Consider the following 27,144-nt stretch of genomic DNA (forward strand, 5'->3'; position numbering starts at 1 on the left):
TGTTCATAATTGGGGAGAGTCTCTTTAGACTTTGCAGGTCTGTTAGTACCCAAAGAGGCATAGTGATATGGGAGAAACCCAAATGTGACTATGTACATCTGCACACAGGTCTATATTGGCAGGCATTTTGTGTGAAACCAGGGTATCAGGTTTATAGGCTTGGGGTTAAGAAATATTCTGCAGCCTCCTCTAGCACTGATTCTAGGTCCTCTTCAATCTCCTCTGTTTGACCCCCTTTTGGAGCAGGTGGCTTTACTTTCAACTCAGGTAAGGGAGGTGGTGATGTAGGAGGAACCTAGTCTTTTAAACTTTGGATAGGAATGGTTGTGTTAGGTCATTTAAGGTTTGAGAAAGTCTTGACATATTTGCAGAGAACTCTGCCTTGGTCAGATAGAGATAGAATCGGATGCAGAGACCAGTATTAAAAAGTAAAAGGTGAAATGTCCCAGAAAGACATAAGTGATGCATAAAGGAAGTTAGAACAGCATAACTCTCATAGGCATGATATGCCCCACGCTTTCCCTGGGTGCCTGGATGGTACCAAGTGAGTGGTTTCCTATATGAATCACTTATATGTCTTTCTGGGACATCTCACCTTTTGATATGCATATCTGTATCCATTGTCCGTATTTGAAATATGATTATTTCTCCTTTCTTATGCAGAATCCCTCTGCTTGGTGTCAGGCATATAGGTCCTGAGGAAGCGAAAGGGAAACGTCGACCTGCCATATTCAAGCAGCAATAGGGAGCAATATACATACTATGTCTGGCTTATTTTATTGGAAGCCAACGCTATTCGTTTTTAATGTTATATTGTCAATTGTTTATATCTTTGTATAATAAATTAATTATCTTTCTAATAATATTTTGTATTCCTTTTCTGGTACCTATAAAGTACGCTCCAACGTTCCCCCTTTCTCATTAGAAATTTCATATGGATGTGGTACCCCCTTGGACCTTTATCTATAAAACCATAGGAATGTACCACCGCCCTGAACCTGTAGAACACACTGAGCCTAACTACATGCATTACACTGTGAGTGCCGAAGTGGGATTCAATTCAAGAAACATAGTTTGGCAGCCAACCCAGCTGCAGACAAGGCCTGTGCTTGTAATAACACTGAAAGAAACAAAAGGTCCAGCTCACTTCTAGTTCATTCACATTGTTTTCAATCAAGCCCCGATGAAGGGGGCTTTTTTTAGACCCCTAAAAACTGTTGGATTGTCACTATGAATTTTATTGGAATAAAGTTGTTTCTGGACCTCTTAACAGTGATGTTGTGCATCAATTTCCATTTTTAACACATCCGAAGATTCTAAGGAAACTTTCTTAATGGGACCAGCTTAGGATAAAGTGACTGAAGCAGAATTTAAGTGAAAAAATGATTCTACTTTAAGCAGGACAACCTTATCCTTGTAAAAGGACAAAAAATGGAGGCTTGCAAGGCAAAGCCACCAGTTAGGAGAGATTCTGTGTCAAAGCAATGGCTACTAGGAATGCCACTTTGAGAGCATGTAAGCAGTGGAATCTCCCTAACATCTTCCAAATGAGCTCCATGGTGACAACAGTGGTCTGACTGTAGGGGCAACAAGCATAAGGCCTTGAAAGTGTCTCTGCCCCACTCAGGTTGGCAGATATTTCCAGCATTGCCACGACAGGCTTGGGGTCCCCTGTGCCCCCCCCCCCCAGTGGTTTATTAATAACACTGTGGCATCGTGTGACAAGGTATCTCTCCAAGAGCTCAATAGCCTAAAGTTTCACCACATTAATGGGAATCAGGGACTCAGAATTAAGTCTGAGTGGACTGGAATAAGCGAACCTGAAGTTGTGTTTTTTCTAATGGAAGGAACACCTTGGTCTGGTTGGTATCCCTAACCAGCCCTAGATATTCCAGCTGAAGTGGCAAAATCAGCAAAGATTTCAAATCTTAAAATTCCTCCAAAGTTTTCAGAGTAGCAATAGACAAGTTGGACTCCAGTTCAGAATTAGACTACACATGCAATAGAAGGTCATGCAGGTAATCCATGACTGGTATCCCTCTTGACCTCAGGAGAGCAAACACTGGTGCCAATGTGAACACCTGAGGAGCCATGACTAGGCTGAAATGAAAGCTCCCTTGATGCAGGGACAGATTGAATCCAAGTTGATATTGCAGATTTAGACAAAAACATTGAACTATTTAAAAATCCAAGTCGTTGTTCACCCTTCGCCCTGGTTCGCACCATGAAGAAGTTTGAGTAGAAACCTTTGAACCTTTCCACAGCTGGAATTAGAAATTACAATTCACCTAGGCCCAGAATCTCCTGATAGTCAGATGTACATCTGATAACCACTGGGAAGAGAGGTGCAGGTTGGAAAAGAAAAACTTTTTGCAGGTGTGTTGTGTGAAAAACTATTTCGGAGCCTGAGGCTACCACTTCATGAACCCATTTGTCTGACACATGGTCTAGCTCAGGGTTGTCCATACTTGTAAAACAGGACAACATTTTGGGTAATCTTATACCAGGGGAGGCCAAAGTCATATTTAGGGGAGCACCATCTTTACAGGGCCGGATAGCCCCCAATGTGATCAATCCACCGTCCCGTCCTTCCTTCCTTCACAACATGACAGGTTTCTACCCATGTAGAAAGTGTGTTGTATGCCAACACAACACTCTAGACAGACGTAAGGTCACAGAGTTTACATCTACCACTACTGGGAAAAGTTATACAGTAAAATTGTTCTGCACGTGCAATACAAGATACATAGTGTACCTTATTACTTGCCCGTGCCGCAAACAGTACATAGGACGTACCACGAGAACATTCACTACGCGAGTGGGGGAACATATAGCCCTGATCAAGGGTAGAGACCTTAAACACACAGTGCCCAGGCACTACAAACAATTTCACAATAGCAATCCCGCTGGGTCCCAATTTATCATCATAGACAAATATGTCCCACCGTGGAGGGGGGGAGCCAGAATCAGGGGGGTTTCACGTCTAGAGATGTTCTGGGTATATGAATTACAGACCTTTTTCCCACAGGGCATGAATGTAGAGGTAGATATCAATGCCTTTATAGATGAATCATAAAGAGATAGGTGCAGGACCAATTTCCATATTTCCTTTTTTTACTTTCATTTTTTCCATTTTTTATCTATGTTTATATTTTTGTTCATGTAGTTTGTTCAGTGAGATTACATTAGTGATACCTTTTTAAATTATATATGTAATACATATATTTTTTACAGCGTACGTTTTATGGTTTGTTTTGAGAGACTGTGTTAGTTACATCGTCTTCAAATTATATATGTATATTGTCATCTTATATATAAGATCTGGTGTATATATGTATATGAGACAAATAGTTACAAGATACCAGAGATGTAGAGAATCCATGTCCTAATCTTTTCCATACTTAACATTGGGTTTTTTTTGATAAATTTATTGGGCTAACATATGCGGAAATAACAATTGAAATAAAACATTTCCGTTCACGGTAATCCTGTTGCGATTTAAAACTCCATTTATTGCTTACACTTCACTAACACTTCCAGTCTACGGGATGTCAATTCTATTTAGATCCACCCCCCTTTTGATTATTGGGCTTTGTTGCCATCATGTGACCTTGAAGCTGCCATGTGATAATGTGCGATTGATGTTGTTGTGTGCGCATGCGCGAGGGCGCGGTGACGACATCGCGCCGCGAGCGCGTGCGCTGCATAATGAAGGATGATGTTGATATTGTGGCGGCGTCATCACAGCGCGCTTGCGCACAACGGGTGGAACGCACGGTGACACAAATTTCGCATTACACTCCGCTCGCTGATGGCTTCAGCTACAGCGAGCGATAGGTGGTAATACATTTAAATATAAATACATACATACCTCTGCATTGGGAAGCTTCACCTATGTTTACTAATGAAGGTGGAACGCATGGGAATGAGGCTTGGAACGCACGCGCGTCCGCCATTTTGGGCCGAACCCGGAAGTGCAGATGACGTGAATGTAGGAGCTGGATTCTCATTATAGGGGTCTTGGTGCCTATATAAAGGAGTATGGCTGCAGTGGGCAAGTACCCCAGATGAAGTCCTATGTGACGAAACGCGTCGGGAGGACTCCACTGCCACCTTTTTTATTGTATACAAGCGCTTGACTACTTCTTAAATGTAAGTGTTTTCCTTTTAAATAAAAATGTAAAATTTTACGGAATTACACTATAAGGCCCCTTTTTTATCCTATGTGGGGCATGTTCGAGGACGTCCTTAATTTCCACACGGAGGAAGTACCCCGGTGAGGCACCCCCAGGATCTTTTCTCCAGTGTACCATTGGGATCTCCTCTTCATTGCCAGCGGGCAATTCCAAGCCTGTTTGACTCATTCAGCATATGCTGTTTTGGGTCCCAACCTTTTGGTAAGCCTCCATTCATATTGGTGGTGGTATCTGCACAAGTGTGGTTTTGCACATAATCCCTGAGCAAGCTTCCAGGACTGTCGATCTTCCTTCGGTACTGATCCTGTGTACCATTGCCATTGGGCAATAAAGGCTTATGTTGACCTATGTAGCATATGCTATTTTTAGGTCCAAAATCTACGGTACGCCTCCATTACCTTGGGGATTGCCTAATTATTATTTTAGTCATATACTCACGTGGTGATTTGTATGTTCTCACAAACAAATGGACTTTGATTTATTGAAAATGGACTTTTATTTTTTTAGGATTTTTCTATATTGATATGCACAATTGTCAATTCACTTATATAAAAGTATAGCGCTGCACTTATTTATATATTCCATTGTAAAACAAGGGGCCAGCCGGATTATGCTCAGTAGGAATAGAAATTGTCCCAGCAACAATTGAAGTAAATATCTCAGGCTTGATAGTCAGTGGTAATAAAATAGGTTACAGCCTGTAGTCAGTAGAAGGAGGAATACTGCCCCATCTGCTATCAATGGGCATAATTGTGCTCCACCACTGGCATTAGTGGGAGGAATAGTGTCCACGTGGTGGTTTCAGTGGGAGGAATTAGTGCTTTAAATCGGTGGTGGCAAGTGTGTCCCAAGGGTCGGATAAAGTTAAACAAAGGGCTACAGTTTGGAGACCATTGGTTTAGCTAATAGACTGCGAATATTAGAAGTTATCTCCTAGCCTTTAGCTGAACAGGTGTGAACGAAAGTTCATGCAGAGGAGGCATTTTCGGCAGGCTTCCAGCAAGGAAGATGGTTTAGAAGACTTCATTCCTTTATCTGAAATTCCTCACAAAAAAAAAAAAAAACCCCAAAAAACAGGATTTCATCCAGTGTAGCACCGAAAAGCCAATCGCCCCGTGAATGGCAGACCCATATTAGATAACATTTCAGCTACAGAAATGAATAACCAAGACCGAAGCTGACAGCCTAGAGACTACAGATTCAGAGACATGTGCTACATCACAAAACTACTTCAAACCCTATACCAGCTACTCTGACAAATTCACATAAACATGTGGAACACGTTCCTCCAGTAAATCCTCGTTGTAGGGGTTTTGCTTACGGTTTGTGAAACAAGAACTGGTACTAACACCAAAACTAGTAAGGATCTTGTGATCATGTGCATAGATCTAGTGATAGCTGAAGGCTTTCTGTCTGGAGATTCTTTAAAGGAAGAGGATCTACCCAGCAGAAAAACAGTAGCCCTGTTTAACTGGGAAACTGAAAAATCAACCAGAGTGGGGGGACTTACTTTTAGCAAACCCCTCTTCAAAGGGGTAAAACACTAAAGCACTGTGCAAAACAAAGAGTCAGTTGGTCGCTTGCGCTCTTTATAGGTAAAATTTGTGGTAGGGGAAAACCTTAGCAGAACACTATTGCTGAGACATCCCAAAAGGTACTGGTACATCAGATCCACAATCTTAGGTGAATCCCTGACGGATTTAACTAGTGCTGACATCAACTTCCCCTGCTGGATTAAAGTTGGTGTGAGCGCTTTGTCATTGTTCCTAGAAGAACAATGTGATGAGACTGTGCCTACTGCCTGAGAAAACTCCACTTCATACTCCTTTGAGGGCACAGAGGAGGGCAGGCATTTCTACCTACCCTGCGATCTACCTTCAAAAAACCTTCCAAAATGGAAACCAAGGAAGCTAGAGATGAGAAAGACCCTGGGATACCAAAGGTTGGCAATAGACCAGACGATAGGGGGGGTGTAGTTGGTGGTGGTTTGCAGATGTTACAAAATGAATCCTCTGCAGCCACCTGTTCACCACACTGCAAGTAGAGCAAAGGAAGGGATCACGGTCTTTCAGGTCCTCCAACGGGTCATCCCCAGTCCCAATAAGAATAACAGCAGTAGACTAAAAGTCCCCTGACGGAAATGAATGGTAAACATAGCCCCCACACTGTTCCTCCTTTCCTGTTCAGAGGAGAAAGGGGGCACCCTCCACATCCAAGGTGTTTTTTGTCTGAGGGGAATGTGGTGACAGAAGAGCTTGAGGCCAGTTGCTCAAACGCATTCCCAGCAGATACTTCACAGACTGCCATAGCCAGGGCTGTCTCTGACAAACCAACACGGAACAGGGAACTGCATGTACACAATGGCTAAAACTGAGGAGATTGCCAGAATCTATATTATCTGGTCTAATCTATAGAATCTTGTTTAAAGTAAAAACACAATTCCCGGATTAACTCCCAGACACTAGACTAATAACTGAGCTTGTTCAACAGTTAGGCTTTTGGCCACCAGCAGGTATTGCCCCCCGATGCTTCTATTTGTCTTTTACTTGTACCTGCTGGTGGCAATATCCCCAAGTAGGCGATGATCTACTGCAGTGCTGTGTTCCCCCATGGGCAAAAAAGAAATACACAGGTATGTTTTAAGATGTTGGGAGACCAATTAAATGAGAACATAGTTTTTTCTAAACGTTCCTGCAAACCCTTTGATTTATAGACAAAGAAAATAAACAATTATATGAATAACCCACATTATAACTGTATTTAAATTATACAGTTATACACATTATACAGTCCTGATCTTTAAACAAAAGCAGTTGAGATGATTAGGTGATTTTATAAAAATCTTAGTGTAGTAAACCTTTGGACTGAAAAATTAACAGAGCAAATCCCTATATAGTGTATACTAGCCTCAATTCAAAGCACCATGTGTGATGTCTTTTTCCTCTTTCTTCCCACTGCTATCTGCATTAGATACTTATGACCGTTCATTCCGACATCACAAAATCTCGGGGTAGGGTACCCCCCCAACGCACAGAAGTTAATTGACAGCCTCAGCTGTGTGCATGTTTCCCTGTGTGTCCTTTGCCTCCACTCAAGGTTTCAGATTACACAGAGCTCCCTGCTCTATGCGCAGTGTAGTGTGTGACGTCAGATCCTCAACTTCTGACTGCTGGACCTGGGTAAAAGCCTTTGATCTTTGTGTTTTAGAGGGCTGTATAGAAGAGAGGGTTGCAGAAAGACAGGTAGAAGTTATGTAGGAGAACTTGTTTAATCTCTGTATATCACCTCAGGGTTGTCACTTCAGTAGGTACAATGAGGGAAAAAGGTATTTGATCCCTGCTGATTTTGTAAGTTTGCCCACTGACAAAGAAATGATCAGTCTATAATTTTAACGGTAGGTTTATTTTAACAGTGAGAGACAGAATAACCACAAAAATATCCAGAAAAACGCTTTTCAAAAATTTATAAATTGATTCGCATTTTAATGAGTGAAATAAGTATTTGATCCCCTATCAAGCAGCAAGATTTTTGGCTCCCAGGTGTCTTCTATACAGGTAATGAGCGGAGATTAGGAGCACTCTCTTGAAGAGAGTGCTCCTAATCTCAGCTTGTTACTTGTATAAAAGACAGCTGTCCACAGAAGCAATCAGATTACAATCTCTCCACCATGGCAAAGGCCAAAGAGCTGTCCAAGGATGTCAGGGACAAGATTGTAGACCTAGGCTGGAATGGGCTACAAGACCATCGCCAAGCAGCTTGGTGAGAGGGTGACAACAGTTGGTGTGAATATTCGCAAATGAAAGAAACACAAAATAACTGTCAATCTCCCTCAGGCTGGGGCTCAATGTAAGATCTCACCTTGTGGAGTTTGCAATGATCATGAGAATGGTGAGGAATCAGCCCAGAACTACACACAGGAGAATCTTCTTATCGATGATCTCAAGGCAGCTGGTACCATAGTCACCAAGAAAACAATTTGTAACACACTGAAACGCCCCCAAGGTTCCCCTGCTCAAGAAAGCACATGTACAGGCCCGTCTGAAGTTTGTTAATGAACATCTGAATGATTCAGAGGAGAACTGGGTGAAAGTGTTGTGGTCAGATGAGACCAAAATCATGCTCTTTGGCATCAACTCAACTAGCCATGTTTGAAGGAGGAAGAATGCTGCCTATGACCCCAAGAACACCATCCCCACCATCAACACATTGAGGTGGAAACATCATGCTTTGGGGGTGTTTTTCTGCTAAGGAGAAATGACAACTTTACTGCATCTGAAGGAGGATGGACAGGTGGAGAAATAAAACTGTTGTCCACATCTGACGCAACACAAACGCCTCTTGGTTGCTAGGTTCGGGACCATCTTTTTCCCGAGACTTGAATGTTCGTAAAACTGCGCTAATCTCTCCCCCCTCAGCAAGGATCGAGATTTCCGTAAAAATGGAGAATGACGGCAGTGTCTGACTCAGCTTTAGTAGAGAAGGAAGGGGAGTTTGACAAGGGCTACTCCAAAATTGCCCTCAAGCACCAGTAATGGTTAGGACTATCACGGTAACCAAACATACGGTAGAACATTGATAAAAAAATAGCATTTATTACACAATATACAAAAATATGTACAAAAATTACAACAAAAACAACAAAGATCCATGTGACAATAACAATAGAATTGACAATTGAAAAACCCCCACAGATATGTAGACGCACAGTGATGTGGGTATAGACGTAGGCCTCAAGTATTGCGGCCTATGCCGCTTCCTCAGGAGGCGTCAACCAAAACATCTATAAAAGATATAATTGCAAGATTACAGTGACAAGGAAATCTGAAATAAAACTGTATTGCTGAAGGCATATTTGTATTGGAGTATTGAACATGGTACAGCATGACTCACCAATGGAGGCCCATACGGGCAGACGGCATAAACAGACACACGTGGGCGGGTGATCCCCCTGGGGGCGGACACGGGGGGCTATTAGGATGGACTAGAAATATAGACAAGAATTAGATTAATACCAAGCAAAAAAGGTGTAAAAGGAAAGGGGAAAGGGGAGAGAAGAAGGGGGGACCGAGGGGGGCAAGGGAAGAGTGCAGGGAAAGAGGAGGGGAGGGGGGGAAGGAAAGAGAGGGGAGTGAGGCGAAAGGTAAATGTGTGATGCAGTAAGAAAACAGAACAGAAGGGAAAGGGAAGGAAAAAGAGAGGGGGGGGGAGGGAGAGAAGGGAACAACTGGAAAGACTGAAATTAACACAAGAAAAAAAAATGGGGAAAGGGAAAAGGGTGGGGAGGGGGAAAATAATAATAATAATAAGTAAAGGATGTAACAATATATTTCCATATTTGTGCTCAAATAATATTTTAGCTCTTTGGAAATATACTTTGCACTCTAAATCTTGTCATAATATTTCATTGTTCTTTTAAGAGTGATATGTTTCCTAAGTTATGAACAAAAGATATTCTGTTAACTAGAAATGATTGTGCAGTTGTAAACTAAAAATATTCAATATATGAATAAGGAAAAATAAATAAAAATAATAATGATAATCCTAACTTAATATGAACATTAATATCAGAATAATTGGATATTTAACCGCTTGACATCCGGAGGACGTCATATGACGTCCTTGACTTTCGGGGCTTATATCTGAATGATGTCTGAGGCTACAGACATCATTCAGATACCGGCATTTTCAGCCGGCGATTCCGTACACCATAAGAACGATCATAGCGGCTGTTCCACCGCTTGATCGTTCTTACGGGCGGAGGGAGGGGACGTCCCCCCCCTCCCGCCGCCCTCCGGTGCTACTACCGACTCACCTCAGCGATCGGTGAGTCAGATAGCGGATCCGCCGGCGCCGGATGTTCACCATAGAGATTTCCGGCGGACCAGATGGTCGCCGGAGTCTCTATGATCGTTCGGAGGCCGGGCGCGATGTTATGACGTCACGCCCGGCCTCTGCATTCAAAAAAACGGCGCCGTTTTAGCTGTGAAGCGGCGATCGTTTTATTTATTTTTTTTATTTTAGGCTTCCCAGCCTAGAGGTGAGATGTGGGGTCTTATTGACCCCATATCTCACTGTAAAGAGGACTGATCGTGTCATATTCCTATTACAAGGGATGTTTACATTCCTTCTAATAGGAATAAAAGTGATCAAAAAAAAAAAAAAAATTTTTTTTAAAGTGTAAAAATAAAAATTTTTAAGTAAAATTAACAATAAAAAAAAAAAAAAATTTTTAAAGCGCCCCTGTCCCCGTGAGCTCGCACGCAGAAGCGAACGCATACGTAAGTCCCGCCCACATATGAAAACGGTGTTCAAACCACACATGTGAGGTATCGCCGCGAACGTTAGAGCGAGAGCAATAATTTTGGCCCTAGACCTCCTCTGTAACTCAAAACATGTAACCAGTAAAAAATGTTAAAGCATCGCCTATGGGGATTTTTAAGTACCAAGGTTTGGCGCCATTCCACGAGCGTGTGCAATTTTGAAGCGTGACATGTTAGGTATCTATTTACTCGGCGTAACTTCATCTTTCACACAATGCAAAAAAATTTGGCTAACTTTGCTGTTTTGTTTTTTTTTAAAGCATGAAACTGTTTTTTTTTTCAAAAAAAAAACGCGTTTGAAAAATTGCTGCGCAAATACCGTGCAAGATAAAAAGTTGCAATGACTGCCATTGTATTCTCTAGGGTCTCTGCTAAAAAAACATATATAATGTTTGGGGGTTCTATCTAATTTTATAGCAAAGAAATGATGATTTTTGACATGTAGGAGCGAAGTGTCAGAAATGGCCTGGATGCGAAGTGGTTAAAAAAAGTATATGCGGACAAATGTTTCAGTCCTAAATGATTTATCTATAACATATAGATAGTTTCTTCTGATTATTTTTTTTCTTCATGATATGTCTTGTAAACTTTCTTCTTCAAGTTCTGTTAGGTTAGAAAAACCTTGTTGAATAAGATAAAACAGTCATAAATATGAAGTATATATATTTTGTCCAATATTCTTCCCAAAAGGATCTCTTCTTTAACTTTGAATTTCTTGATATTCTCTTTGCTCTTTATAGGAGCTTGTTATCCTTCATATTTATTTGATTTTAGATGCCATTTCTGTAAAAGAGATGCATGCAGTATCATTACTCAGGCATTAAATATTTATATTAATTCTTATACCTTTTTTTTCTTTAGAATTTGTGAATTTGTTAAACTATATGTGAAATAATACTATCTTATATTTTCCTTCAAAGAGAACTTCTGTATGACAATGTACTGTCCTTATCCTGTCTAAGATGGCCTAAACTATAAAACATATGTACCGTGAAGTTTAGGTATGACACGACGGCAAAACCTCCTTTTGGTCATGTTAAAAAAAACCTTTTTTGTAAAAACAAGGATTTGCATCACCCCAGAGATGACAATGGACTATGCCTTTGTTCACATCTCTAAAAGATTATAAATATGCGTAACTGTATTCTGTGTTGAAGCTCTTATTCTAGTGTTAGACTGTTCTGCAGTAACAAGTACTGGTTCAATGTCTTTCTCTGTTCTTATGCTGGAAAATTGAGGTAAAGACTTCTCAGATACAGCTGTATAAACATGTGCTGGTGTACATCCCTGAAGAAGTCTTCCTTTTACATCTATCTGAATGTGTTTGGATGACAAAGCTCTGAACCATAGAGGATATGTTTTCCGACATTCTCTAAAACTATCTTTCTCAAAAATACCTTTAAGTGAGCAGTCGGGTATCTGTACAATGATTTTGTTTGATTTCACTATGCTCTCTGTAGCTTTAGATGCATAGTAAACACTTAGCAGTTGCTTTACACCAGACTCAAAAGTTTTTTTCAAAAATGATAAAACTCTGGAGAAATACGCAATTGTGTTCTCCTTACCTTTTTGTAATTGAGACAACGTTACTGAAATGGTATTCTCAGATGCATGTGTTTTCAAAACAATAGATGCTTGAGAACAAACCTCTATTGTATTTAATTGCTGGAGCATTCTGCAAATCTTTTTTCAACACTTCAAAAGCATTTTTCTCATTTGGACCCCATTGGTCAACTATATTAACTTTATTCCTCAAAAGATTATATAGTGGATTAACTTTTTCTGTGAAACAGTGTACAAACTCTTTGCAATGATTTATTTTATGCAAAAATGATGCTGTTGTTGGAGTTGGAATTGCAGTGATATCTCTGTTTCTTGCAACAATTGTCTCCTTCCTTGACTAATTTGCTTATGTATTTCACTTGACTTTTCATCAGCTGAACTTTCGCCTTGTTTAATTTTAGACCTTCAGCTTGTAACATCATAAACAACTCAGACAAAAGAGCCATATGTTCATCGATATTCTGATTACTCAGCAAAATCGTATCCACATGCTGATAAATACAGTCTGGCCTAGAAAATTTTTAAAGTATTTTTGCTATAGTTTCATGAACTACACCAGTGTCTCAACCTTTTTACCTTCGAGGAACCCCTGAAATAATGTTTACATCTACAGCTCAGGGAACATTGGTATGGTCAGCGAGCTGTTGATAACAAAAATTATTTGTAGAAATAGCATTAAATAAAGAATAAATATTAAAACGTACCTATTTAATGTGAAACTTGTGCTTTCTTTTTTTGCAGAGCTGATCCAATTAAGGGGACATTACATGAGGCAGAGCACATTTCATGGAACAGAGCACATGACAGGGGACATTACATGGAACAGGGGACATTACATGGGACAGGGCACATGACAGGGAATATTACATGGGACAGGGCACATGACAGGGGACATGGCATGGACAGGGCAAATGACAGGGGACATTACATGGGGCAGGCCACATTACATGGGGTAGGGGACATGACAAGGGACATTACAAGGTACAGACTGTTGGGCACATTGTGGGGGGACACAACTGGGCACACTTCAGTACCGGCTTTCTTCTTCTGGCTTCAGAACTCATTTCATATCTCCTCCAGTGGCACGCTGTTCCTCCCCCCCAGATGATGTCACATACAACCACTCGGGAAGGACAAGAGGGGAGGAGGGGCCGGCGGGGAACAGAGTGCTACAGCCAATAGGATGCCAGCCGCTTCCCTACCTATCTCTGCCTGTGTCTGTGCGATCCTCCTGTCAGCTGCCTGCGAATGACAGCCAATGGAACCGAAACCCCGGTTGAAAACCACTGAACTACACCATCACCAATACAGACCAGGTATTAATCAAGTAAACGTATGAGTCTTTTTTCTGAATGTGAACGCAAGTTTGTATTGACAACTTTTAGTTAAAGGGTTGGACAAATGACTATTAGAGATATCTAGTACAGAAAACACTGTCCTCAGCATTCAAAATTTAACTTGTCAGATTTATCAGGAAGAACTGGGTTATTTGTGATATGTTTATTCAGTGCCTTAAGTCAACTGATAAAAAATATGAATTATCGGCTTTTTTTATAGGCCAAATACAGTTGCCACCAATTTAGCTTTCTTTACAATTCCAAGTTGTACAAACTCGTGAATAATGGCAGAAAGTGGACCAATTGATTCTAGTGGTAAATGGTGATTAAGGGGTTCTGGATCTTTTCCCTCAATATTCAATTCATTATTTTTCAGGAAGTTCCCATGTCATTTTTGACCTTTAACCACAAACTTGGAAAATGTTGTACCACTTCCTTTAAAGCACAATTACCATCAATATCAGGCCACTTTTGTTCTGTAGACATATTGGTAATGGAACCTACATTACTCTATACAGAGGGATCAATTAGCACTGATTTGAGCTTAGATGGATCTTTCCAAATACTTTTATTAGCCAAATCAATCACCCACTTTTGTTTATTGATTATATCAATGCCAAGTATATTCTCTGCTTCGTGACAGACCCAAATGTTAATATTAGTTTTTACTAATCCAGGTACTTCAAATGTTACTGTCTAGCAGTGGAATTCCTTTATTATTAAAACCCACGATATTAGACATAGGAAAATTAGGTTTCACAGGTATATTTTCTCTGGTAAGGCTAAAGTCAAATCCACTGTCAATGAGACAATATTTTTACCAATCAGCAAACTTTGTATATATGGTCTACCATTCTCATCCAATATAATTGGTGCTACATATTGTAATGGCAGAGAAATAGATTCTCGATGCAATTCTATTTTTGGCAATGACAATAAACCCTCTCTTTCAGTGACAGCTCCTTTCGCCATGTTGTCTGAACTGCTGTTAACAGGCAAATTACTGATCTGTTTGACTTCAGTGGCATAAAGCAATTCAATCAAAATTTTATCTTGACATAAAAAAACAGGCTGTACAAAAGCTGATTTTTCATTCTCCATATCTTTAGCTTTTATTTGTGAGCCTTTCTTAAATTTACAGCAATGTTTTCTCATATTGCCAGATCTATGACAATAAAGACACGTGATAGGCTCTCTCCTTGCCTTACTTGTCTGCACCTGTCATTGTCATTCTTGCTAAGAACTGTAGTTTGACATGTCTGTAGCCTGACTATTTTTGTCACATTGAATTATAGCTACCTCGTGTGTGACATTGCTTTGATTCAATTGTCTCCTTTTATCAATGAAGCTTACTATATCATTTAAATTTTGACGTTCCTGTACTATATCTACTGATGTTGGGTCAAGGTATTTACATTTTTTTATGAAAGCCATTTTCAAACCTGGATCATAGTCATTATCTACTCCAAATATCATTTCATAAACCTTGCAGAATTGTATTTTAAACTGAAATGGATCTTCTTCTGCAGTCTTTTTTGTCATCTGTTGAAATTACAGCAATCTGTCATTTTGTAACTCTGGCAAAATATTTTTTTAGATTCTAATTGTTCTTCTAGATTCTGTAATTACAAAAAATCTCACAGTTTGGACAACTAAGAGAATCTTGGGACACATTTTCATGTATTTCTGTGTTCTGTACATTGTTATTCTCTGTCTGATTTAGTGTACATGCATTTTTGGCAGATAAAATATTAATAATCATCTTATTAAATATTCTTACTTATTTTAACACAGTATTTATCTTTTTCGGTAATTTGTGCACAGTAAATCTGGCTTTGTCAATCTGTGTATTAGCCTGTAAACATTCATTATACATATATACCCATAGGTGACTGTCATTTGGATAAAAAGACACATCTTTATACTTTAGCTTTTTTTCTCTAGCTATTTCATCAATTCCATAACTTTTACTCACCGTATTTAGAAGAATTTCTTGTCTTCAACCGTATGTTACTGGATTGTTGTCCACATCTGATGCAACACAAACGCCTCTTGGTTGCTAGGTTCGGGACAGTCTTTTCCTCGAGACTTGAATGTTCGCAAAACTGCGCTAATCTCTCCCCCCTCAGCAAGGATTGAAATTTCAGTAAAAATGGAGAAATTACGGAAGTGTCTGACTCGTCAAATGAAGAATTAAAACTATATCTAATATTCTTGTATCTCAAGGGCGTTTCTGGATGAATGACATTGATAGTCAGACTAACTTAAAAACAAAGTGTGAGTTTATTGTCACACAGTTGGCATCATAAATACAATGAAAAAAAAAGTATAACAGTTCAGTGTGGGTAAAAATATATGAAATAGAATAGTTCTAAAGCTGTAATAAAGCTTATGAAAGCATATGTGCTTCATGGCTGCTGTCTTCTGTCTCCATGCTGTCTTGAGTAACCAAAAAGAAGCAGGAAATGACGTTCTTAGACTTCTGGGAGAATTCAGCTGTTCCAACTTGTCAAAGTGTCTTCATGTGAATATGTTTGTGTCATCTCTCCTAGTGGGTGTGTGTGTGTCTGTCTGACCTTCAATATCAAAGCGTTGGCTTTATATGTTACATGTGAATGTCATAACCTCACAAAAACTTAGAACCTTGTATGGCACACATTCATTTCTGCTAACTTCAGCAATATGCTATACAAAAGGAGATACTAACTCAGAGAATGATATATGGAGTTGGATTGGCAATCCCACATGTAACACTTGTAGTAACGTGCTGATCATGTAATGTCATATAACCAAACATCTACTAATATGAACACATATTACCAACTTTAACTACATTAAGTAACTATATACTAATACATATTAAGACTACACTAAACTAACTTAACAGGATATAAACAAATTTGTATTATTTCTCTAACTACATAAATACTGGTCTGTTCTGGACCTCCCTTGACATTCTATACCAGATACCTTATCAGCGGGGAATTCTCATCCCCGCCTCTCTTCTGATCTGATCGCTACAGTCAGCAGGCGGGGCTGAGAATTCCCCACTGACGTCAGGAGAGACACGAAACGTGAGAGGAGAGAGGCGGGCCGGGCAGTCACATGAGCGGGATGTATTGTACTGTGAAATTCTGTATGAAGTTCCATATTTTTTTTAAAAGCACATACAGTGGGGCACTTCATTCATCGTAACATGGGATTTATTAAAACACAGTCATTTTAACAACAGTAAGTAGAGTACAAATGAGTTTGTACTCTACTTACACCTCACGCTCCATGCTGACAGTTCCCTGGGCTTCCCCTTTGCACATTCCACTGTTAACTCCTAGTGTGCTGGAAGGTGCAAACAGGGATGCCAAGGAACTGTCAGCACCAGTGGCGGCCCGTGCATTGTGGGGGGGTTAGTGAAGTGATAGCTGCATTTGATTGGCACAAGTGGCTGCATTTGATGGGCACAGGTGGCTGCATTTAATGGGCAGAAGACAGCAGGGTGGAAGGGCCACCCAGGCGGCCCAAGCGGAAGTGGGAGCTCATCGGTATTCGTGATGCATCGCGGAATCGTTGACCAGATAATCTTAATCAAATCGAATTGAGAGACCAGTGAAGATGCGCACCCCTAGTGCAAACCTGGTGGCCAACTACAGGAAAGGTCTGACCTCTGTGACTGCCAACAAGGGTTTTGCCACCAAGTCATGTTTTGCGAAGGGGTCAAATACTTATTTCACTCATTAAAATGCAAATCAATTTATAACTTTTTTTAAATGCGTTTTTCTGGATTATTTTGTCTCTCAGTGTTAAAATAAACCTACCATTAAAATTATAGACTGATCATTTCTTTGTAAGTGGGCAAACGTACAAAATCAGCACGGGATCAAATACTTTTTCCCCCTCACTGTATATGTAGAGATTTAAAACCACTTTAAAGTCCATTATGTCACGATGATATTTCTGTTATTTTGAAAGAAATACAGCATGCCCAATTCAATAACGAACAAAAAAATATATTTATAACTATCACAGAAGAGATTTTGCAGTAAAACTGCATTAAAAGGAATTGAAAAAAGGGGGGGAAGCAATACCTTCAGCTTTTTTTTTAAATGACCCAGAAAGTGGCAAGATTTACAAACATGCAACCAGCTAGAATTTCTGATTTCTAACTTTTACGAACAGGCCCTTGGAAAACTGGACTGGAACAAAGTTACCTTTGAGCTCTGCCAGTAAGGCGATCCTTTCCTTTTGCTTGACTACTTTTTGTCTGTATCTTTTCGATATTAACTGGTTTTCCAAGCCCTAGGAAATGTGAAAGAAAATTATTTCTGAGACAAATAAGCCAAGAAGTACATTAATAACACTAGTAATATGGAGTGGAATTACTACGGAATGATACCAAATTTGTCACCAAAACATGAGCACTGGTCATTAGCCTGCACTGACCATTACATACACAGCAGCAGAGATTGGTTGCAATTTGCAAACATTATTTACTGTGATTGGTTTTGTCTGCGGAGAATAGATTCTAGTTTTGGTGGAAGAAGGAAGATAAAGAAATACAATCAAAATGTGGGCTTAACTAAGAATGTGAAAAATGTTCAGTCTTAAAAGGACAGCTATCAAAAAAATACTGAAACGGTTTGGTGAAGATACCATTCAGTTTATTAATAATTGTTGTATTTCAGAAGTCAATATTGTATCCACAAATACAGTTATCAGAAAACTATATTTTTCCAATAGTTCTTCTCTACAGGAAATCTGTAATGGGGAAGTGTTAATTGTCTATCTTTGGCTTCAGTACTTCAGACACCCAGACCTAAAACAAGTATACAGCAAGTTTATTTTTATTTATTCATTACAGGTTCTTATATAGCGTCGTCACTTTACACAGCGCTTTGCACATATATATATTGTACATTCACATCAGTCCCTGTCCTCAAGGAGCTTACAATCTAAGGTTCCTAACTCACACTTATACATATACTAGGGCCAAATTAGACAACATCCAATTAACCTACCAGCATGTCTTTGGAGTGTGGGGGGAAACTGGAGTACCCGGAGGAAACCCACGCAGGCACAGAGAGAACATGCAAACTCCAGGCAGGTAGTGGTTGGGATATGAATTGGAGACCCTAGTGTTGCTAGGCAGAAGTGCTAATCACTTAGTCACTGTGCTTAGATAAACCCTGAATAAAAAAAAAACAACAGAGGCAGCCCACTTATTTCTCCATTGACAAGTGTTCTTTTATTTTTGTTTATAGCTACATACAGTGCATTGCAAAAGTATTCACCCTCCTTGGCATTTTTAGTGTTTTGTTGCCTCACAACCTGGAATTAACATGGATTGTTTGAGGACTTGCATCATTTAATTCACAGGACATGCCCACAACTTTGAAGATTTTTTTTTTTTATTGTGAAGCAAACAACAAATAGGACAAAATAACAGAAAAAGTCAATGTGCATAACTATTCACCCCCCTAAAGTCAATAGTTGATGTAGAGCCACCTTTTGCAGCTATCACAGCTCCAAGTCGCTTTGGAGCAGTCTCTGTGAGCGTGCCACATCTTACCACTGGGATTTTTGCCCATTCTTCCTTGCAACTGCTCCAGCAAGATGGATGGTTTGTGCTTGTGAACATCAAACTTTAAGTCTGGTCACAGATTTTCTATAGGATTGAGGTCTGGGCTTTGACTAGGCCATTCCAACACATTTACATGTTTCCCCTTAAACCACTCAAGTGTTGTTTTAGCAGTGTGTTTGGGGTCATTGTCCATCTGGAAGGTGAACTTCCATCCTAGCCTCAAATCACACAGAGTGGTACAGGTTTTGTTCAAGAATATCCCTGTATTTAGCACCATCCATCTTTCCCTCAACTCTTTCCCAGTCCCGACTGCTAAAAAACATCCTCACAGCATGATGCTGCTACCACCATGTTTCACTGTGGGGATGGTGTTCTTTGGGTGATGTGATGTGTTTGGTTTGCCCCAGACATAGCGTTTTCTTTGATGGCCAAAATATTCAATTTTAGACCCATCAGACCAGAGCACCTTCCTCCATACATTTTGGGAGTCTCCCACATGCCTTTTTGCAAACTCAAAATGTGCCATTTTGTTTTTTGCTGAAAGTAATGGCTTTCTTCTGGCCACTCTGCCATAAAGCCCAAATCTATGGAACGTACGGCTTATTGTTGTCGTATGTACAGATACTCCAGTCTCTGCTGTGGAGCTCTGCAGCTCCTCCAGGGTTACCTTAGGTCTTTGTGCTGCCCTCTTTGATTAATGCCCTCCTTGCGAGTGAGTTTTGGTGTGTGGTCGTCTCTTGGCAGGTTTGCTGTTGTGCCATGTTCTTTCCATTTGATTTTGATTGATTTGATGGTTCTCCTAGGGATCATAAAAGATTTTGATATTTTTTTTATAACCTAACCCTGACTTGTACTTCTCAACAACTTTGACCCTTACTTGTTTGGAGAGTCCTTTGGTCTTCATGGCAGTGTTTGGTTAGTGGTGCCTCTTGCTTAGGTGTTGCAGCCTCTGGGGCCTTTCAAATAGGTGTGTATATGTACTGACAGATCATGTGACACTTAGATTGCACACAGGTGGACATCATTTCACTAATTATGTGACTTCTGAAGGTAATTGGTTGCACCAGAGCTTTTTATGGGCTTGCCAATTATCAGTTTTTTGTTTCTGAGAAATCGTTTTATGTATATATTTTTCTAATTTCACCAACTTCGACTATTGTGTTCTGATCCATCACATATAATTCAGATTAAAAAACACTGAACTAAAGGCTGTAATGTAACAAAATAGGTAAAAAGCCAAGGGGGTGAATACTTTTGCAAGGCACTGTAAAAAGGCTTTATGCATATGTGCACAATTACCCATGCAGCATAGTACCCCATGTATTTTTGGTGCCCGTGCTGTCCTGAAGCTGTATACAGCTGTCCGCTGCTATTAGACCCCTTTCACACTGAGGCAGTTTTCAGGCATTTTATCGCTAGAAAAAGTGCCTATAAAGCGCCTGAAAACTGCCTCCCATTCTCTGCAATGGGTGCTTTCACACGCGGGGAGTGTGCTTGCGGGAAGTTTGGAAAAGTCCTGCAAGCAACATCTTTGGGGCGGGTTGGGAGCACTATATACAGCGCTCCCAAAACTCCCCTGCCCACTGCGCTTTGGAAGCGTCACAACAAGGGAGTTTTCACCCTTTCTTTGGGGTTAAAAGCATCCCGCTAGTGGCCAAAAAACGGAGCAAAAGTGCTGAATAAACAGCGGTAAAACGCTGGTCAAATGAGCGGCGCTTTACTGCAAACGCGGCATCAGTGTGAAAGGGGTCTTAGCGTAAAAGTAGCGCACGACTGTGGGACATCCCCAATGTATAAGAGGGGCTACAACAAGGATAACAAACTATACTGACAGGCCCAACAATAACAAGAGTCAACAAACCTGCTGCAAGAACCCGTCTGCAAAAAGCTGCAGAAGCTAGGGCGTCCACCTGACAGAACTTGGAAAAGGTATGAACTGAAGTCTAGGTGGCGAACTTGCAAAGCTGGGCAACAGAGACATAGTGTCAGAATGCCTAGGAAACACCCACATATTTGGTGCGGTGAGCATGTAAGAGTGCTGAAGGTGTCTATACCTACACAAATGTGGATTTTGAAGCAGGATGTCCTTTGCAAGGCCTTGATGACAAGACAAAAAGAAAGTCCATTTTCCTTATGGAAGCTGTGGCTTTTAAAGTGGTTGTAAAGGCAAAAGGTTTTTTTTATCTTAATGCATTCTATGCATTAGGATAAAAAACCTATGTGCAGCAGCCCCCTCAGCCCTCCAATACTTACCTGAGGTCCATCTAGATCCAGCAATGTTGCCAGAGTGTCTCGGCTGCCCGGGACTTCCCTCTCCAATGGCGGAGACAGCAGCGCTGCCCCATTGGCTCCCGCTGCTGTCAAATTCATTTAGCCAATGAGAAGAGAGAGGGGGCGGGCCAGGCCACGGCTCTGTGTCTGAATGGACACAGGATGCTGTGGCTTGGGTGCCCCATAGCAAGCTGCTTGCTGTGGGGGCACTCGGCAGCAGGGAGGGGCCAGCAGCACCAAAGAGGGACCCAGGAAAAGGAGAATCGGGGCTGCTCTGTGAAAAACCACTGCACAGAGCAGGTAAGTATAACATGTTTGTTATTTTTAATTAAAAAAAAAAAAACAAGACTTTGGTATCACTTTAACTCTGACAATGTCCATTTTATGAAGCGCGGTCTCTTTTGGGTGTTTAGGAGCATGGCACAAAGAAGGAAGGGATGTGTCTTCATTAAGGTGGAAAGTAGACACCACCTTATGTAGAATGGTAGGTCTTGGGCATAGGACTACTCTACACTGTCTTTGTGAAGGATCAGGAATGGCTCTTTACAAGAGAGGGAGACTAGTTCAGAGGCACGTTTGGAAGATGTGATAGTCATTAAGAATGCTACTTTGCAGTAGAGGTTATCCAAAGAGTTCCCTGATGGGTTTATAGGGTGGCTTTTGAAGGGCAGAGGGAACAAATTTAAAATCCCAAAGAAATACAGGGTGGTATAACCTGATGAACACCTTTAATAAAGGGTTTTACAAGGGATAATGCAGCCAGAGTTTTTTCTTTTTAAATAAAATAGACGACTGAAACCTGTCCCTTAACAATACTGAAAGTGTTACTAAACCCAGGACCCTGCAATTATTTTAGTAAATATAAACTGCTAAATACCTTTTCTCATCAGCTGCATATAGCAGGTTTGTGACTTATCAGTGTCTGGTTAAAGCTTCTAGGAGGAGTTTTCATTTTCTCCTGACCCTCTTTCTGGACAGTGCTGATCACATGCACTCTCCCAAGAAAAAAATGGTCTGGTGTCAGTAGAAGAAGGAGGATCAGAGAGACAGGATCACACAGCCTTATACACAATGCAGAAGATTAAGCCCTTAGGTTCCCCAGTGAGTATAACAAGCATGCTTTACTGCATATACAGAGTGATTTTACTGTTGTGGGTTTAGGAACACTTTAAGGCTAAATTCTGGTCAAGTCCTGATTGTAGGAAGGCCAGGATGTAAGGCACAGATACATCTCTGGGATTTAAAAGCCTGTTTTCACAACAGACAAAAAAGGATTTCCAGGTACAATAGTAAGTTTTCATGAAAATGGCTGTTCTGATTATGGAGATGCAGGTACCTTTGTGAATACTCTGGGTGCAGAGGATGGAACAAAATGGCAGTGCCGCAAATTGGAGGTGTTTGTCTCCTACTGCAAAGCGCAGAATGCACTGGTGAGGTGAGTAAATGGGAATAGGTAGATAAGCATCTTGAATATCAACTGATGCAAAGGGCAAAAGATTCCTTTGTCTCAGAGAAGCAATAATGGACCTCGTAGATTCCATACAGAACGTAACCACTTGCTGACCGCGCCATAGCCGAATGATGGCTACAGCGCAGCCAGTTAGTTCTGGGAGGGCGTATGTCCTCCCGAGAACAAGCTTCTCGTGCGCCCCAAGGGGCGAGCATCCAGCAGTGTCCATGGGCCGCACAGTGGTGTAGTGGGGAGCACTCTCGCCTAGCAGTAAAAAGGGTCGCTGGTTCGAATCCCAATCATGACACTACCTGCCTGGAGTTTGCATGATCTCCCTGTGCCAGTGTGGGTTTGTTTTCCTCCCACACTCCAAAGACATGCTGGGAAGTTAATTGGGTTCTGTCCAAAAAAAAAAAAAAAAAATTGGCCCTAGTATATGAATGGGAGTTGGGGACCTTGGATTGTGGGTAGGGACTGATGTGAGTGTGCAGTGTATGTGTGGAGCGCTTTGTAAATTGACGGCGCTATATGGGTACCTTAAATAAATAATAATAACAGATAAGCATCTTAATGAGACACAATGTATAGGGATAGGGACAATTGTAGACATGCACCCACACTCACTCAGGTTGAACTGGATGGACTGGTGTCTTTATGCAACCTTGCTAACTATGTAACTATGACCACTAGGTCTTTGGGACCCAGCGCGTCATGGATCAGGGTAAAGGGCCAAACTCAGGCTGCTTGTTTTTTCCAAGTGCCACATGGGTGCCCAGCAGTGTTTTACAGTGTCCCATCAGTGCTCTACAGCACCATAGCTGTGCTCCGCAGTGCTCTACAGTGCCACATCTGTGCCCAGAAACTTATGCGCTACTAGAAATGTTGACGATTAAAGTAGTGTAAATCAAAGTGTATATAGCCGCTGAACTTCTGAAGTGTCACCAGCACCAATAGATACAGTGGGGACGGAAAGTATTCAGACCCCCTTAAATTTTTCACTCTTTGTTATATTGCAGCCATTTGCTAAAATCGTTTAAGTTCATTCTTTTCCTCATTAATGTACACACAGCACCCCATATTGACAAAAAAAAAAAAAAACAGAATTGTTGACATTTTTGCAGATTTATTAAAAAAGAAAACCTGAAATATCACATGGTCCTAAGTATTCAGACTCTTTGCTGTGACACTCATATATTTAACTCAGGTGCTGTCCACTTCTTCTGATCATCCTTGAGATGGTTCTACACCTTCATTTGAGTCCAGCTGTTTTTGATTATACCGATTGGACTTGATTAGGAAAGCCACACACCTGTCTATATAAGACCTTACAGCTCACAGTGCATGTCAGAGCAAATGAGAATCATGAGGTCAAAGGAACTGCCTGAAGAGCTCAGAGACAGAATTGTGGCAAGGCAAAGATCTGGCCAAGGTGACAAAAAAATTTCTGCTGCACTTAAGGTTCCTAAGAGTACAGTGGCCTCCATAATCTTTAAATGGAAGACGTTTGGGACAACCAGAACCCTTCCTAGAGCTGGCCGTCTGGCCAAACAGAGCTATCAGGGGAGAAGAGCCTTGGTGAGAGAGGTAAAGAAGAACCAAAAGATCACTGTGGCTGAGCTCCAGAGATTCAGTCAGGAGATGGGAGAAAGTTGTAGAAAGTCAACCATCACTGCAGCCCTCCATCAGTCGGGGGCTTTATGGCAGAGTGGCCCGACGGAAGCCTCTCCTCAGTGCAAGACACATGAAAGCCCGCATGGAGTTTGCTAAAAAACACCTGAAGGACTCTAAGATGGTGAGAAAGAAGATTCTCTGGTCTGGTGAGACCAAGATAGAACTTTTTGGCCTTATTTCTAAGCGGTATGTGTAGAGAAAACCAGGCATTGCTCATCACCTGTCCAATACAGTCCCAACAGTGAAGCATGGTGGTGGCAGCATCATGCTGTGGGGGTGTTTTTCAACTGTAGGGACAGGACGACTGGTTGCAATCGAGGGAAAGATGAATGCGGCCAAGTACAGTTATATCCTGGACGAAAACCTTCCCCAGAGTGCTCAGGACCTCAGACTGGGCCGAAGGTTTACCTTCCAACAAGACAATGACCCTACGCACACAGCTAAAATAACGAAGGAGTGGCTTCACAACAACTCCGGGACTGTTCTTGAATGGCCCAGCCAGAGCCCTGACTTAAACCCAATTGAGCATCTCTGGAGAGACCTAAAAATGGCTGTCCACCAACGTTTACCATCCGACCTGACAGAACTGGAGAGGATCTGCAAGGAGGAATGGCAGAGGATCCCCAAATCCAGGTGTGAAAAAATTGTTGCATCTTTCTCAAAAAGACTCATGGCTGTATTAGATCAAAAGGGTGCTTCTACTAAATACTGAGCAAAGGGTCTGAATACTTAGAACCATGTGATATTTCAGTTTTTCTTTTTTAATAAACATGCAAAAATGTCAACAATTTTATGTTTTTCTGTCAATATTGGGTGCTGTGTGTACATTAATGAGGAAAAAAAAGAACTTAAATCATTTTAGCAAATGGTTGCATTATAACAAAGAGTGAAAAATTTAAGGGGGCCTGAATACTTTCTGTCCCCACTGTATATAAATAGTAAAGTGAAGCAGAGCTATAAAACTATAACCAATGAAAATGCAAAAAACAGTATAAAGTACTAAATCCAAATACAAAAATCAAGTGCAAATGCAATAAACAAATCCTGTGTCAAAGTGCAACCATATAATGAAAAATAGTCCAATGAGAAAAAAACGTGCATCAAATATCACATTGATTGAAAGTTTCTACAATTGTGCAAAAAAAAAAGGGGGGGGGGAGAGGGGAGAAGTGTGTTCAAGTGTAAATCAGCAGGGTAGGATGTGATGATAGCCTGTAAATAACCTTCAAAAATCCACACCCAGTGTGTTCTAGCCTCTCACCTCAGGAATAGACCCCAATGGGTCTAGTCATGCATCAAGATATTGGATCCTGGCAATCTGTGCTGTCTTCCTCTTTATTGAAGATATCCCAGCAGGATAAGGAACAACTGCAGCCTTAGGGGATAGATGGATATTTTTCCCATGCGGTCCACGTTCCACAACAACCTCTTCCGAGGTTCCTTCAGATCCGGGGTATTACATAAAGCAATGGTCATCAACCCTGTCCTCAGGGCCCACTAACAGGCCAGGTTTTATGTATTACCTTGGGGAGATGCAGACTAGAATACTGCAATCACTATGCAGCAAATGATATCACCTGTGATGTATTTCCGTTATCTTGCAAACCTGGCCTGTTAGTGGGCCCTGAGGACAGGGTTGATGACCACTGACATAAAGGATATAAGAGCCTCCATAGTGTAGTAGTTTAAAAATCATTGTCTTTTATTTATACATGAAAAAACATGTCAAACACAGAGACTTTCTGTCTCAGCCGTGATGTCACCCGGCTCCTCCCGACGCGTTGCATCACAATACGTGACTTATGGGTGACGTCACTTTCAGTCACAGCCGAGACCGGAAGTCCCTGACACATTTTTTCATGTATGCGGCTGACTTTGACATTTTTAGATGTTACTTTGCCTATTTTAAATAAAAGACAACTATTTTTAAACTATTGGGCACTCTTATTTAACCACTTCAGCCACGGAAGATTTTACCCCCTTCCCGACCAGAGCACTTTTTGCGATTCGGCACTGCGTCACTTTAACTGACAACTGTGCATCCTTTTTTCCCACAAATAGAGCTTTCTTTTGGTGGTATTTGATCACCTCTGTGTTTTTTATTTTTGCGCTATAAACAAAAAAAGAGCAACAATTTTGAAAAAAACGCAATATTTTTACTTTTTGCTATAATAAATATCCCTCAAAAATATATATTAAAACAATTTTTTTCCTCAGTTTAGGCTGATATGTATTCTACATATTTTTGGTTAAAAAAAATCACAATAAGCATATATTGATTGGTTTGCGCAAAAGTTATAGCGTCTACAAAATAGGGTATAGTTGTATGGCATTTTTATTATTAATTTTTTTTAACTAGTAATGACAATGATCTGCAATTTTCATCGGGACTGCCACATTATGGTGGACACATCGGACACTTTTGACACATTTTTGGGACCACTGGCATTTATACAGCGATCAGTGCTATAAAATTGCGCTGATTACTGTAAAAATGTCACTGGTAGGGAAGGGGTTAACCAATAGGGGGCGATCAACGGGTTGTGTTCCCTGTCTGTGTTCTAACTGAAAGGGGGAGGGGGCTGTCTAGGGGAGATGACAGATTGCTGTTAATACTATGAACAGACGATCAGTCTCTTTTCCCCTCAGAGAACCGGAAACTGTGTGTTTACACACACAGATCCCGGTTCTCGGTGTGTCACCAGCGATCGCGGGAGCCCGGCAGTGATCACGACCGACGGGCACTCACAACGGCTCCGGG

At 40.9% G+C, this 27,144-nt stretch overlaps 1 protein-coding gene across 8 annotated transcripts in view; it reads right to left on the minus strand.

Annotated features, from left to right (window-relative positions):
* Window positions 1-27,144, minus strand: part of CCDC9B (coiled-coil domain containing 9B) — a 398,828-nt gene that overhangs the window by 32,998 nt on the left and 338,686 nt on the right. For 7 of the 8 annotated variants that reach the window (XR_012237175.1, XM_073610486.1, XM_073610484.1 and 4 more), the window contains one exon: window positions 17,622-17,709. The exons of the other annotated variant lie outside the window; for it this stretch is intronic. Coding sequence is in view for 6 of the 7 variants with exons in the window: in XM_073610486.1 (XP_073466587.1) it covers window positions 17,622-17,709 (88 nt within the window). In the remaining variant the exon portion in view is untranslated. The remainder of the gene's footprint in view (window positions 1-17,621; window positions 17,710-27,144) is intronic. 8 annotated transcript variants of the gene reach the window in all.

This window comes from Aquarana catesbeiana, linkage group LG13, assembly GCF_042186555.1.
Source record: "Aquarana catesbeiana isolate 2022-GZ linkage group LG13, ASM4218655v1, whole genome shotgun sequence".
In the NCBI taxonomy this organism is placed as follows: Eukaryota; Metazoa; Chordata; class Amphibia; order Anura; family Ranidae; genus Aquarana; species Aquarana catesbeiana.